Source organism: Entelurus aequoreus, linkage group LG23, assembly GCF_033978785.1.
Source record: "Entelurus aequoreus isolate RoL-2023_Sb linkage group LG23, RoL_Eaeq_v1.1, whole genome shotgun sequence".
Taxonomy (NCBI): domain Eukaryota; kingdom Metazoa; phylum Chordata; class Actinopteri; order Syngnathiformes; family Syngnathidae; genus Entelurus; species Entelurus aequoreus.
This window is the reverse complement of record NC_084753.1, coordinates 37,164,586-37,178,631: the sequence shown is the minus strand read 5'-3', so window position 1 is coordinate 37,178,631 and position 14,046 is coordinate 37,164,586. Positions and strand designations below refer to the sequence as shown.

The following is a 14,046-nucleotide window of genomic DNA, read 5'->3' as shown; positions in this document are numbered from 1 at the left end:
TTAAACACCCTAATTGTCATGGATCTTTTTATTTATCACCAATCAAAGTTGAGTTATACAGCTCTTAATCACAAATGTCTCAAAGCGCTGCACAAGCCACAACGACATCCTCGGCTCAGATCCCACATCAGGGCCGGAAAAAACTCAACCCAATGGGAACAAGTGTAGTAGAATTTCTGACCTTTGAACTATATTTCATGTCTGTCAAGAATGTACGCTCATTTCATTTCTCTTCTATTGTGTGCCATTGAAAGGACCGGGTGGGGGACAAAGTTGAATATGTAGTCGTGCCAACCTGTCTACAGAATGTTTTGATTGTCTAAGTATGATTAAGGGATTCAAGGATGTTGCAAAACAAACCCCAAAACCGTGACGCACGAGGGAAACAGGTTGACGCACGAAGAAACAGATAAATATGGCAGGAGACCAGGACTCGAGAGAGATTGCTTTTTTGTGTGTCCTCCGGAGGACGTTTGTTCGTTTGCAGGGACAAAACAATCCAACTTATGCACTTTTGACTATGAGTAAATAAACTTGTACTAAATTCACTTTTGTTGCTGTTTAAGCGTCGGACAATCCACCACACAAATAACCTTGGAAGGGATTGCAGATGTGGGGACTAAGTCTGACTAACCAATACGTGTTTTGATACGTTCTGATAAAAAATTTTGATCGACGGTATCCAAAGCAATAGATCAATAGTCATTTTTGCGAGGGCTGTCTCCATAGAGTGATTTGCCCTGAAACCGGACTGAAAGGGTTCACAGAGATTGTTAGATGCCAAGTGTTAATTTAGCGGCTGTACAACAATTTTTTCAAGGATTTTCGAGATAAAGGGAAGGTGGTTTACCATGAGGTCAGGATCGAGGTTAGGTCTTTTGAGCAGAGAATAAATAACCGCTTTTTTGAATGCTAGGGGAACAGTACCAGAGAAAAGTGATACGTTTATAATATTTACCACTGATGGTCCTAATATTACAAACAGCTCCTTGATAAGTTTCCCAGGAAGTGGGTCAAGTAAACATGTTTGTTTTATCCCATTTACACGCCGCAGGAGTTCCTCTAATGTTATTTCTTCACAAATGTACTGTAGATTCTCAAAAAATAACAATAGCAAAGAAAATAGTCCTTCATTACGTCCCACAAAGAATTCTGCTATCTTTTCTCAGCGGTGGGACTGATGGACGGTAAACGGGCTGTGGAACTGGACCATGCAGTTGAGTTTGAGTTTATTTCGAACATGCAAGCATACAACATGATACATCACAATTTCCAGTTTCTCTTTTCAACATGTTCGAAAAGGAGTAGGAAGAAGCAGAGCTTATTTAATCCTACCCCTTTTCTATACATAGCAGTTGCTAAAACTTTTTGTTCACTTCCTGTTCACTTTGTAGTTCAGGTTCTTCATCACGTACACAGCTACTCCTCCTCCATTTTTGTTGGTTCTGTTGATGTAGTTTAGTTCATATCCTTCCAGATCAAAATCTATTCCTTTTTTTATCATCAATCCATGTTTCTGTGACAGCAATCACCTTGAAGGGTTCGTTGATGTGTTCCAAAAAGTTCTTAATGTTGTTGTAGTTTGCATACAAGCTTCTGCTATTAAAATGAATAATTGACCATTTGTTATCACAATCAATGTTGCTATTATATTGATCATCTGTATAATAAAAACAATTATTACTGATGTGGGAGAAAAAAATTGTATCTGGATCTATATCATTTTCCAAATCCTGGTTTTTGTGATCTTTGTTGAAGAAATTTTTTTAGTTCCATATTTTCTTGTTCAACAATCTTTGATGTTGTTTCAATAATCTCTATAAGTGTAGGTGGATGCAATCCTGAATGTAGGTCCTCTTGTTTAGTCGTCTCTTGGAACATAGTAGTGTCCATGCTGAATTTAGGGGCTTGTTTTCTGTCAGAGTCCATTATCATCGTTGTTGTGGTAGCTGTGTAAACTTTAGAAATTGTCCAGGTCCTTGATGTCATGGACAACAATTACTCTTGCTTCTGGACCTTCTTCACTCAGTTTATCATAGAGTGCAAACAATATTTATTCTATTAGCTAACTTGAAATAAAAATCTTGTTGTTTATGTTTCATAACTTTTATGGACAGAATTTCTAGGCACAGTCAAGGCGTTGAGGGGATCTGGTTTGGTGGCTGCAGGATTGGGTCTCTGCTTTTTGCAGATGATGTGGTCCTGATGGCTTCATCTGGCCAGCATCTTCAGCTCTCACTGGATCGGTTCGCAGCCGAGTGTGAAGCGACTGGGATGAGAATCAGCACCTCCAAGTCAGAGTCCATGGTTCTCGCCCGGAAAAGGGTGGAGTGCCATCTCCGGGTTGCGGAGGAGACCCTGCCCCAAGTGGAGGAGTTCAAGTACCTTGGAGTCTTGTTCACGAGTGAGGGAAGAGTGGATCGTCAGATCGACAGGCGGATCGATTCAGTAATGCGGACGCTGTATCGATCCGTTGTGGTGAAGAAGGAGCTGAGCCGGAAGGCAAAGCTCTCAATTTACCGGTCGATCTACGTTCCCATCCTCACCTATGGTCATGAGCTTTGGGTTATGACCGAAAGGACAAGATCACGGGTACAAGCGGCCGAAATGAGTTTCCTCCGCCGGGTGGCGGTTCTCTCCCTTAGAGATAGGGTGAGAAGCTCTGCCATCCGGGGGGAGCTCAAAGTAAAGCTGCTGCTCCTCCACATGGAGAGGAGCCAGATGAGGTGGTTCGGGCATCTGGTCAGGATGCCACCCGAACGCTTCCCTAGGGAGGTGTTTAGGGCACGTCCGACCGGTAGGAGGCCACGGGGAAGACCCAGGACACGTTGGGAGGACTAGCTCTCCCGGCTGGCCTGGGAACGCCTCGGGATCCCCCGGGAGGAGCTGGACGAAGTGGCTGGGGAGAGGGAAGTCTGGGCTTCCCTGCTTAGGCTGCTGCCCCCGCGACCCGATCTGGGATAAGCGGAAGAAGATGGATGGATGGATGGATGGTTTATGTTTCAAAATGATTCAAGTATTCAATGTCAAAATATAATCAGTAGAAATAATGAAGAAAATGTCAGCTACTGTCTTGTTGTAAAACACCAATGAAAATGAAATGTGGCATTTAGACAGGCTATACTGTAGCAAACATGTCTGCCACAATCTAATTGAAGTGTTCTTAAATGTTTAGTCCACCTCTTCCATGTCGATTTGGGCTTATATTGGTAAACAACTCAAATCAATGTGTTATCCAGACGCATCCATTTGTCCAAATGTGGCCAAGTCGACACGTTGTGGGTTTCCTGGACGTGGTCTACATCGCCAAAAGAAAAATCTAATGAAGAGAATCCCTCTGCCATCTTCCACTAGTTTTTAAAAAATATATATAAATCGCTCTTCTCTCCTATGACTCTCTCGTCGTCATTTGGGATGTCTGTTGTGATTTCCCTTCCTGGTTCCATGACCCCGCCCTATCTTGCCACTGATTGGCCTGTCCCTCATGTTTTGCCCTAATCTTAACCAATCGTGACTCATCATAGTAAACAACCAACCAAGCATGGATGTTCTTATACGTAAACCAACCAATCATCATTGATGTTTCCCGTATATGTTGTCCCCTGCCCGTGGAGTTGCACTAGTCCATTTCTCAATTTCTCTTCTTTTGTAGCATGTAGCTTAGCTAACCGCTACACGGGTCTAAAAAATAGCTAAGCTAAGGAAATCGCTATTTGATTAAAAAGTAGCAGGGAAAGTTAATCATTTTAATGGAAAACCGTAGTTATTACCACTGCAGCCGTAAACCGGAATGGATGATCAAAAACCGTACTCATTAGTTGTTGGCAGGTATGCTCTGATCTTGTTTTGTCCAGAGAGAACTTGACCATAAAAAGATGGATGGACATCGATAAACTGTCACTAAACTTCAATAAAACTAAATATATTATTTTTGGATATTGTAAAAAAAATGTAAACACAAATGATGTTGGATTTTATTGGAATAAAATGAATAAAGGTAATCACATATTTAGGAGTTACATGATGATGAAAAATACATATATATATATATATATATATATATATATATATATATATATATATATATATATATATATATATATATATATATATATATATATATATATATATATATATATATATATAAAGAACAAATTATCAAAAAGCACTGCAATATTAAATAGAAAAAAATACATACTCACAAATATTAACTACATTTATTGTACCTAATGTTTGTGGAAGCATACATTGTTTATTGCATAAAGGTCTGGGGACATACATCGAAAACAATCACAAAAAACAATATTCATATTACAAAAGAGAATAATAAAGATAATTAATAGAATTAGTTATAGAGACCCAACAAATGATTCATAAAGTCACACATTTTAAAAGTAAATGATCTCGTATAAAACACAAATGCTCAAATGATGTATAAAGTAAATAATAATATGCTTCCAGAAGTGGTCCAGAAGATGTTTCAGATGTGAACCAGTAAATATGAACTAAGAGGGATTTATGTGTACTCAAAAGCAAACATGTATATCATATAAAGGAGTTCATCTATAACATCCTTTAAAATTAGAAATGAAAATATAATACTCTTCTTTATTCCAAAATGCTATATAAAAACACTATCAGGAAGTACAAAAAGTGAATTATGAAAATGTGTATAAACACATAATTATTGTATACAACATATGGTTTGCATAGCTAGCGCGGTGAAGAAGGGCAAGGTCACGGATAGGTCCTGTTTCAAAACTAAAGGGTCAATGATACCATCAGTATCGGAGAAGCCTGTGAAGAGTCTGGGCAAGGTCTTTGACAGCAGCCCTAAAGACTTGTCATCAGTACATCCAACCTGGCGGAGATCAGTGGACAGATCTGGCCTCCCGGGCAAGTCCAAAGCGTGGATATATCAGCATGGTATATTACCAAGGATACTCTAGCTGCTACTTGTCTACAAGGTCCCTATTTCCACTGCGGAGACCCTCGAGAGGAAAGTCAGCACCTGTCTTGGGAGATGGTTCCGGTTCCCCAGAAGCCTAAGTAACATCGCCCTTTATGGGAACACTACAAAGCTTAGGTTGCCCTTGAAGTCGCCGGAAGAGGAGTTCAAGGTAACCCGGACCAGAGAGGTGTTGCTGTACAGAGACTCGAGGCACCCAAAGGTGGCCCTGGCAGGAGTTGTGGTCAAGGATGCAGAGGAACGACTGCGCCACGTAGATCTGGTGGGTGTAGTGGCCCGTGGCAGAGCAGGCCTGGGTATGTTCCAAACACCACCTCGGCACAAGGAGAAGCAGAGGCTGATACAGGAGGAGGTCAGGACAGCAGTGGAAGAAGGAAGGCTGGTCTAAAGCAGCAGGGGTCCTGGACCAGATGGGAGCATGACATGGACCGCAGAGTCACCTGGTCGGAGCTGTGGCAGGCTGGACCACACCGTATCAGTCTATGACGTCCTGCCTAGCCCAGTGAACCTATTTACCTGGGGGGAAAGCGGAGACCCCAAACTGCCAACCGTGCTCAGCAAGAGGAACTCTGGATCACAGATATCCTTCTGGTGTCAGAATGCACCGAGAACATCATAATAATAGAGCTGACGGTGCCATGGGAGGACCGCGAAAGGAAGAAGACCAAATATAAACAACTGGTCATCAGCAGTCGTGAACAAGGCTGGAAGGCAAGATGGAGGTTGGGAGCAGAGGATTTGTGGGGCACTCACTCCACAAAGCCCAAAGTGCCCCGGGGATCACAGGAACAGCAAGGAGCAGAGGCATCAGGAACATCACCGAAGCAGCCGAGAAAGCCTTGAGATGGCTCAAACAAGTGCCACCTGACCACAAACCCCCCTTTTTTTTGCGGTTGGTTCACCTGGGAGAGGGTGTATGATGTTTGAAAGACCTAAAACACCTCATGACCGCAGGAACATCACTGAGGATATGTTCAGGTGCATCGGAAGATGTATGCAAGAACCATACTTGCCAACCCTCCCGTTTTTAGCGGGAGAATCCCGGTATTCAGCGCCTCTCTTGACAACCTCCCGGCAGAGATTTTCTCCCGACAAACTCCCGGTATTCAGCCGGAGCTGGAGGCCACGCCCCCTCCAGCTCAATGCGGACCTGAGACTGAGTGGGGACAGCCTGTTCTCACGTCCGCTTTCCCACAATATAAACAGCGTGCCTGCCCAATCACGTTATAACTGTAGAATGATCGAGGGCGAGTTCTTGGTTTCTTATGTGGGTTTATTGTTAGGCAGTTTCATTAACGTCCTCTCAGCGCGGTAACAACACACAACAACTGCAGTCACGTTTAGTCTACCGTAAAGCAGTTTGTCTGCCGTAAACAGCAATGTTGTGACACTCTTAAAACAGGACAATACTGCCATCTACTGGATAGCCTGCAGAACACTGAAATTCAAGTATTTCTTTATATCTCTGTATGATAAAATAAAAAAATAAAAAAATAAATATATATATATATAGCTAGAATTCACTGAAAGTCAAGTATTTCATACGTATATATATATATATATATATATATATTATATATATGAAATAGCCCTTTGAGACACTTGTGATTTAGGGCTATTGATTGATTGATTGATTTGGTGAATTCTAGCTGTAAATATACTCCTCTTAACCACGCCCCCGCCCCAAACACGCCCCCCCCACCTCCCGATATCGGAGGTCTCAAGGTTGGCAAGTATGGCAAGAACTGCACTGTTTACTCTCACATTTTTTAGTCAAATTATGTTCAATACTTTTTAAAAGTACACAATGTTGTATATCTATCTGGAATAGGAGCACTAATCTAAAATATCTCATCTAGAAATAGTAGAATCAAGATTGTGCTACACACACAAAAATGACGTCACACATGATGTTAGAAAGTCAAAGTTAACAAAGTTTCGACAGTTTATTTCAAATCCTGCATCTTCATTTGCTGCTGCTGTTCTCACCAGCACACTTGTGTTTCTTGCACTGGTACTTAGAAGAGAATCTTTCACCACACACACTGCAACTCAACACTTTCTCACCTGTGTGTGTTCTCATGTGTCTTTTCAAATGTTGACTTGCTGTGAAAGTTCGACCACAAATTGAACAAATAAAAGGGTTTCCATCAGTATGTGTTCTCATGTGCTTTACAAGGTGTCTTTGATCACAAAAGCTTGTGTCACAGCTTGAACAGGAGTATGGTTTTTCACCCGTGTGTATTCTCATGTGTACCTTCAAATATTGACTTCGTACGAACCCTTTACAACAGATTGAACAGGTAAAGGGGGTTTCTCCAGTATGCATTCGCATGTGTATTTTCAAATCGTGACTTTGTTTAAATCCTTTTCCACAGATCGAACAACTAAAAGGTTTTTCTCCGGTGTGCGTTCTCATGTGTTCTTGCAACCACATTTTTCGTGCAAAACTTTTACCACACACTGAGCACAGAAAAGGTTTTTCTCCAGTGTGTATTCTCAAGTGTCTTTTCAAATTCTGTTTCTGTACAAAACCTTTACCGCAGACTGAACAGGTAAAAGGTTTTTCGCCAGTGTGTGTTCTCATATGTACTTTCAAATTGGGACTTTGTATAAAATCTTTACCGCAGACTGAACAAGAAAAAGGCTTTTCTCCGGAGTGTATTCTCATGTGTACTTTCAAATAGTGACTTTGTATAAAATATTTACCGCAAATTGAACAAGAAAAAGGTTTTTCTCCCGTGTGTATTTTCATGTGTTCTATTAGCAGGTAATTTCGGCCAAAACTTTTACCACATTCTGAGCAGGAAAAAGGTTTTTCTCCAGTGTGTGTTCTTATGTGTCTTTTAAGACCACTGGGGCGTTTAAAGGTTTTGTCACAGTGAGGACATGTGAAGTGTGTGTTGTCAGTGTGACATGTCTTATCATCTTTAGAGTGTTCATCATCAGTGTCAGGAGAGTGTGACGTTGTGTCCTCACTATCTGATAGTGGAGCTAAGAGCTTGTCTGCTTGTGATCCTCCACAGTGGTCTCCATCAGCTTCTGTTGTCATGTGTTGAGTTGAGCTGCTGCTTGGAGGCTCCGCCTCTCTCTTCTCCTCACTTTCACCTTTGACCTCATCATCTTCACTCTTCACAGGGACACCAGTCACTGGGAACTCCTCCAACCATTCAAGATGCTCTCCCTCCTGACTGATGCTGTGTTCCTCATTCTCTTTAATGTGAGGGGGCTGTGGAGGTCCGTCTTCCTCTTTAAAATGGGGGATCAATAGGTCGTCCTCTTCCTTTTTAAAGTGCGGAATCTGTGGCGCCTCATCTTCCACTTTAATTTGGGGGGAATGTGGCTCCTCTCGCTCCATCCCGAAGCTCCACTCCTGTTGCTCAGGGAGAAGATGCTCTTCACAGACATCTGCGGGACACAAGAGGATAAACATGTTTCACTATACGTTTACATGTACTAAAGAAGACTTATTTCTGAGTTTGTAAACAAAGAAGGGGAAAATACTTTTGATAATACAAAATATCGATCCAACCACTGTAGTATTGAACATGAATTGATTAACGTGGACCCCGACTTAAACAAGTTGAAAAACGTATTAGGGTGTTACCGCTTAGTGGTCAATTGTACGGAATATGTACTGTACTGTGCAATCTACTGATAAAAGTCTCAATCAATCAATCAAAACATCTTCCATGGCTGGACAATTAATCAAATTTTCAATTTCAATTTCAATTATGGCTTGTCACAATATAATAATCGGAAGAAGAAAAAAAACAGATTAATTGGCTGTGCAGCGTGCATGCAAATTCCGGAGCTTGTTTCGGTGAAACAGATGAGGAGCGAATGAGTGAAAAAAAGAGCACGTCTCACCACGGTTGCTACTTTTCATTTGACACAGCACTAGTGTGCCTAATCCAGGGGTCACCAACGCGGTGCCCGCGGGCACCAGGTAGCCCGTAAGGACCAGATAAGTAGCCCGCTGGCCTGTTCTAAAAATAGCTCAAATAGCAGCACTTACCAGTGAGCTGCCTCTATTTTTAAAATTGTATTTATTTACTAACAAGCTGGTCTCGCTTTGCCTGACATTTTTAATTCTAAGAGAGACAAAACTCAAATAGAATTTGAAAATCCAAGAAAATATTTTAAAGACTTGGTCTTCTTTTGTTTAAATAAATTCATACATTTTTTTAGTTTGCTTCTTATAACTTTCAGAAAGACAATTTTAGAGAAAAAATACAACCTTAGAAATGATTTTAGGATTTTTAAACACATATACCTTTTAACCTGTTAAATTCCTTCCTCTTCTTTCCTGACAATTTAAATCAATGTTCATGTAAATTTATTTTTTTTATTGTAAAGAATAATAAATACATTTTAATACATTTTTCATTTTAGCCTCTGTTTTTTCGACGAAGAATATTTGTGAACTATTTCTTCAAACTTATTATGATTAAAATTCAAAAAAAATATTCTGGCAAATCTAGAAAATCTGTGGAATCAAATTTAAATCTTATTTCAAAGTCTTTTGAATTTCTTTTAAAAATTTTGTTCTGGAAAATCTACAAGAAATAATGATTTGTCTTTGTTAGAAATATAGCTTGGTCCAATTTGTTATATATTCTAACAAAGTGTAGATTGGATTTTAACCTATTTAAAACATGTCATCAAAATTCTAAAATTAATCTTAATCAGGAAAAATTACTAATGATGTTCCATAAATTATTTTTTAAATTTTTTCAAAAAGATTCGAATTAGCTAGTTTTTCTCTTCTTTTTTTCGGTTGAATTTTGAATTTTAAAGAGTCGAAATTGAAGATAAACAATGTTTCAAAATTTAATTGTCTTTTTTTTCATGTTTTCTCCTCTTTTAAACCGTTCAATTAAGTGTAAATATCATATATTATTAATAATAACATAGAGTTAAAGGTAAATTGAGCAAATTGTCTATTTCTGGCAATTTATTTAAGTGTGTATCAAACTGGTAGCCCTTCGCATTAATCAGTACCCAAGAAGTAGCTCTTGGTTTCAAAAAGGTTGGTGACCCCTGGCCTAATCAATAACCACTAGTCTCAACAACAAAAGTGAGGCATATGATTTCAGCTTTGACGTAATCGCAGACGGAGTCACATGATTGACCAACAAAAACGGAATCCGCTCATCAGAATCAGAATAGTTTTATTGCCATTGTTTGAGAACGGGTTCACAAACTAGGAATTTTTCTTGGTGCAATCGTGCAACATAAAACACATATAACACATATTTGGTAATAAAAAGAGCTGTAACTGAGCTATCAGATCATGTTATAGACTTAGAAGGAATTCAAGGAATTCAAGGATATATATACACTACCGTTCAAAAGTTTGGGGTCACATTGAAATGTCCTTATTTTTGAAGGAAAAGCACTGTACTTTTCAATGAAGGTAACTTTAAACTAGTCTTAACTTTAAAGAAATACACTCTATACATTGCTAATGTGGTAAATGACTATTCTAGCTGCAAATGTCTGGTTTTTGGTGCAATATCTACATAGGTGTATAGAGGCCCATTTCCAGCAACTATCACTCCAGTGTTCTAATGGTACAATGTGTTTGCTCATTGGCTCAGAAGGCTAATTGATGATTAGAAAACCCTTGTGCAATCATGTTCACACATCTGAAAACAGTTTAGCTCGTTACAGAAGCTACAAAACTGACCTTCCTTTGAGCAGATTGAGTTTCTGGAGCATCACATTTGTGGGGTCAATTAAACGCTCAAAATGGCCAGAAAAAGAGAACTTTCATCTGAAACTCGACAGTCTATTCTTGTTCTTAGAAATGAAGGCTATTCCACAAAATTGATTGGGTGAGCCCAAACTTTTGAACGGTAGTGTACATATAATCGTAGCATATCAAAAAATGACATAAATGTAAGTGAAATGGTGTCATTGTGAGCAGAATAGACATTTGTTTGGGAAAAATAATGCGTCCGGTATCGCTCGTTTATCCCTGAAACAAGCCTTCAACTAGTTAATATCGAGACGGCCCCTTGAAACAGTGACTAAACTACGAAGCTAAAGCTAGCAAGAACAATCCATACACCAACAACGCATCTCATCGGCTTGTGTTGTTGTGAACGACATCATGGATGTAGCATCAATGTACAAACAGAACAGCAGTAGCAACTTGAGAGGATCTATTTTTTGTTTACGGCCTCAAAATGTCTCCTTCCTCGTCAAGCTAGGAACTACAACACAGCACACTTCCTCCTTTAACAATATTAGCGCCGACAAAATTATGTTTTCAAACACAAGCATAATGTACTCAAAGCACTTATTGATACACGTATACCATTTTTATGCTTTGGCCTAAAATACTGGTCTAAAATATGTATTGAGAATTTTTGCAATAAATTAACAAACCTATTATAAAATTGTATCTGACACAAAAAGTACACACTCTATAGCGGTAAAATAAGTGTAACAGGTAAAACATGGAATTAAAACAATTAAAACGGAAAAACTGAATTTTATTGTTATTTATATTGTTAATATTATTTAAATGTATTGTTTTTACAATTTTTATTTTACTTGTTTTAGTTTATTTGTTACTAATTTACCGTATTTTTCGGACTATACGGCGCGCTTAAAACCCTTTAATTTTCTCAGAACTCGACCAGGTGGGCCTAATGTAGGGAATAATTTTGGTTGTGCTTACCGACCTCAAAGCTATTTTATTTGGCACATGGTGAAATGATAAGTGTGACCAGTAGATGGCAGTCACACATAAGAGATACGTGTAGACTGCAATATGATGGCAATCACACATAAGGGATATGTGTAGACTGCAATATGATGGCAGCCACACATAAGAGATGCGTGTAGACTGCAATATGACTCAAGTAAACAACACCAAAATGTTATGTTTCATTGAAAATATAGAACATTACACACGGCACTCAAATGTTTTAGTAGGACTTTGGTAAGCGATGATGGATTGTACTGTGCTTCAACATAGGAGTATCATTATGGTGTGTGTATAAGGTAAGACATATTATCTGGCGTTTTGTTTCGCAATATTATCCAAAAGAAACTTTTCTTACCTTCTGGTACCTGCTGATGTGTATCTGGGATCTGCACAAGTCCTGAAAAATTGCGCGCTTCCGCCTTTGTAGTCCGTGGAGACCCCGTAGTCGAATTTTTACCATTTTGATCGTATATTGTCAATATCGCACAACCTTACGGTTTACAGCGGGGTTATTCAATTGGCAGCCCGGGGGACAAATTGGGCCCCTGAATAGCACCACACAAACATTTTTGCAGCAACTTCCTAAAAACACTACAGTGCTCCTGTTGTACAGAGGAGAGGAACTTGGACCATGTAAACACATTAAGAAATATTTGTGTTTACATTTTAACGTTCACTATAGAGGACACTTGTATTTTGTATAACAGGACTATTTTCTTCAGTAATGTGTAACTAACAAAAGAAATAGACCAAAAACAAATGTCCACTCTCAAAATGAGAATAATAGTGAAGGGGGAATGTGAGAAATGTGGCCCCCAGAACAATTTAGTTGAAGAGCCCTGGTTTACACCAACCAGCACACAAATAAAGATATAGTTGTAAGTTGAAATAGGTCAATATTTTGAAATTATATGATAAAATAAAACTCTACCTGTCTAAAAAGTGACAGAATGTTTTCAATGAAGACCCTTTAAATACGTGACACGACGCAGGCTCATCCCAGTGGAGAGAAAACTATACATTTTTCTATCTTGGCTCTTGGCAAAGACGGTCACACTCCCTCTCCTCTCTCCGTTGCCTCTTTTTGCACCGCTCTCCAAAATCCAAACAATGGAAATACCCCCACCCCACGCTCTTGCCACCGCTTCACCTTCACGCGGCCAAATGCCTGCCCTCTCCTCGCCTGTTGCAAGTCTTGTGGTTTCTGTGTCAACATGTGTATATGCATACTTGCCAACCTTGAGACCTCCGATTCCGGGAGGTGGGGCGGTGGGGCGTGGGGTGGGGTGTGGTCGGGGGTGGGGCGGGTGCGTGGTTGGGGGCGTGGTTAAGAGGGGAGGAGTATATTTACAGCTAGAATTCACCAACTTGAGTATTTCATATATATTTCATATATATATATATATATATATAAAATACTTGACTTTCAGTGAATTCTAGCTATATATATATATATATATATATATATATATATATATATATATATATATATATATATATATATATATATATATATATATATATATATATATATATATACACTACCGTTCAAAAGTTTGGGGTCACCCAAACAATTTTGTGGAATAGCCTTCATTTCTAAGAACAAGAATAGACTGTCGAGTTTCAGATGAAAGTTCTCTTTTTCTGGCCATTTTGAGCGTTTAATTGACCCCACAAATGTGATGCTCCAGAAACTCAATCTGCTCAAAGGAAGGTCAGTTTTGTAGCTTCTGTAACGAGCTAAACTGTTTTCAGATGTGTGAACATGGTTGCACAAGGGTTTTCTAATCATCAATTAGCCTTCTGAGCCAATGAGCAAACACATTGTACCATTAGAACACTGGAGTGATAGTTGCTGGAAATGGGCCTCTATACACCTATGTAGATATTGCACCAAAAACCAGACATTTGCAGCTAGAATAGTCATTTACCACATTAGCAACGTATAGAGTGTATTTCTTTAAAGTTAAGACTACCGTAATTTCCGGACTATAAGCCGCTACTTTTCCCCCTCGTTCTGGTCCCTGCGGCTTATACAACGGTGCGGCTTATTTACGGCCTGTTCTTCTCCGACACTGACGAAGAGGATTCCGGTGGTTTTAGTACGCAGGAGGAAGACGATGACACAATGATTAAAGACTGACTTTTCATATACCGGTAGGCTGGTTATTTTGATAACGTACAGGCGAGCACTTTGTATTACTTTGCACCGTTGTATTATTTGTACTCTGCACGAATGCTGTTCGCCATGTCAAAGATGTGAAAGTTTGATTGAATGATTGAAAGATTTATTGTTAATAAATGGGACGCTTTGCGTTCCCAAACAGTCATCTCTCTCCCGACAATCCCCTCCGTG

At 39.5% G+C, this 14,046-nt stretch overlaps 2 protein-coding genes across 4 annotated transcripts in view; one reads left to right on the top strand and one right to left on the bottom strand.

The window, feature by feature from the left end:
* Positions 1–14,046, top strand: part of LOC133640585 (oocyte zinc finger protein XlCOF6-like) — a 404,169-nt gene that overhangs the window by 302,626 nt on the left and 87,497 nt on the right. The gene's annotated exons all lie outside the window — the stretch shown is intronic.
* Positions 1–14,046, bottom strand: part of LOC133640587 (gastrula zinc finger protein XlCGF57.1-like) — a 173,026-nt gene that overhangs the window by 85,939 nt on the left and 73,041 nt on the right. For 2 of the 3 annotated variants that reach the window (XM_062034091.1, XM_062034092.1), the window contains one exon: positions 6,688–8,377. The exons of the other annotated variant lie outside the window; for it this stretch is intronic. In XM_062034091.1, coding sequence (XP_061890075.1) covers positions 6,936–8,377 — 1,442 coding nt within the window. In that variant the 3' untranslated portion in view covers positions 6,688–6,935. Of the gene's footprint in view, positions 1–6,687; positions 8,378–14,046 lie in introns of those variants that run through there. 3 annotated transcript variants of the gene reach the window in all.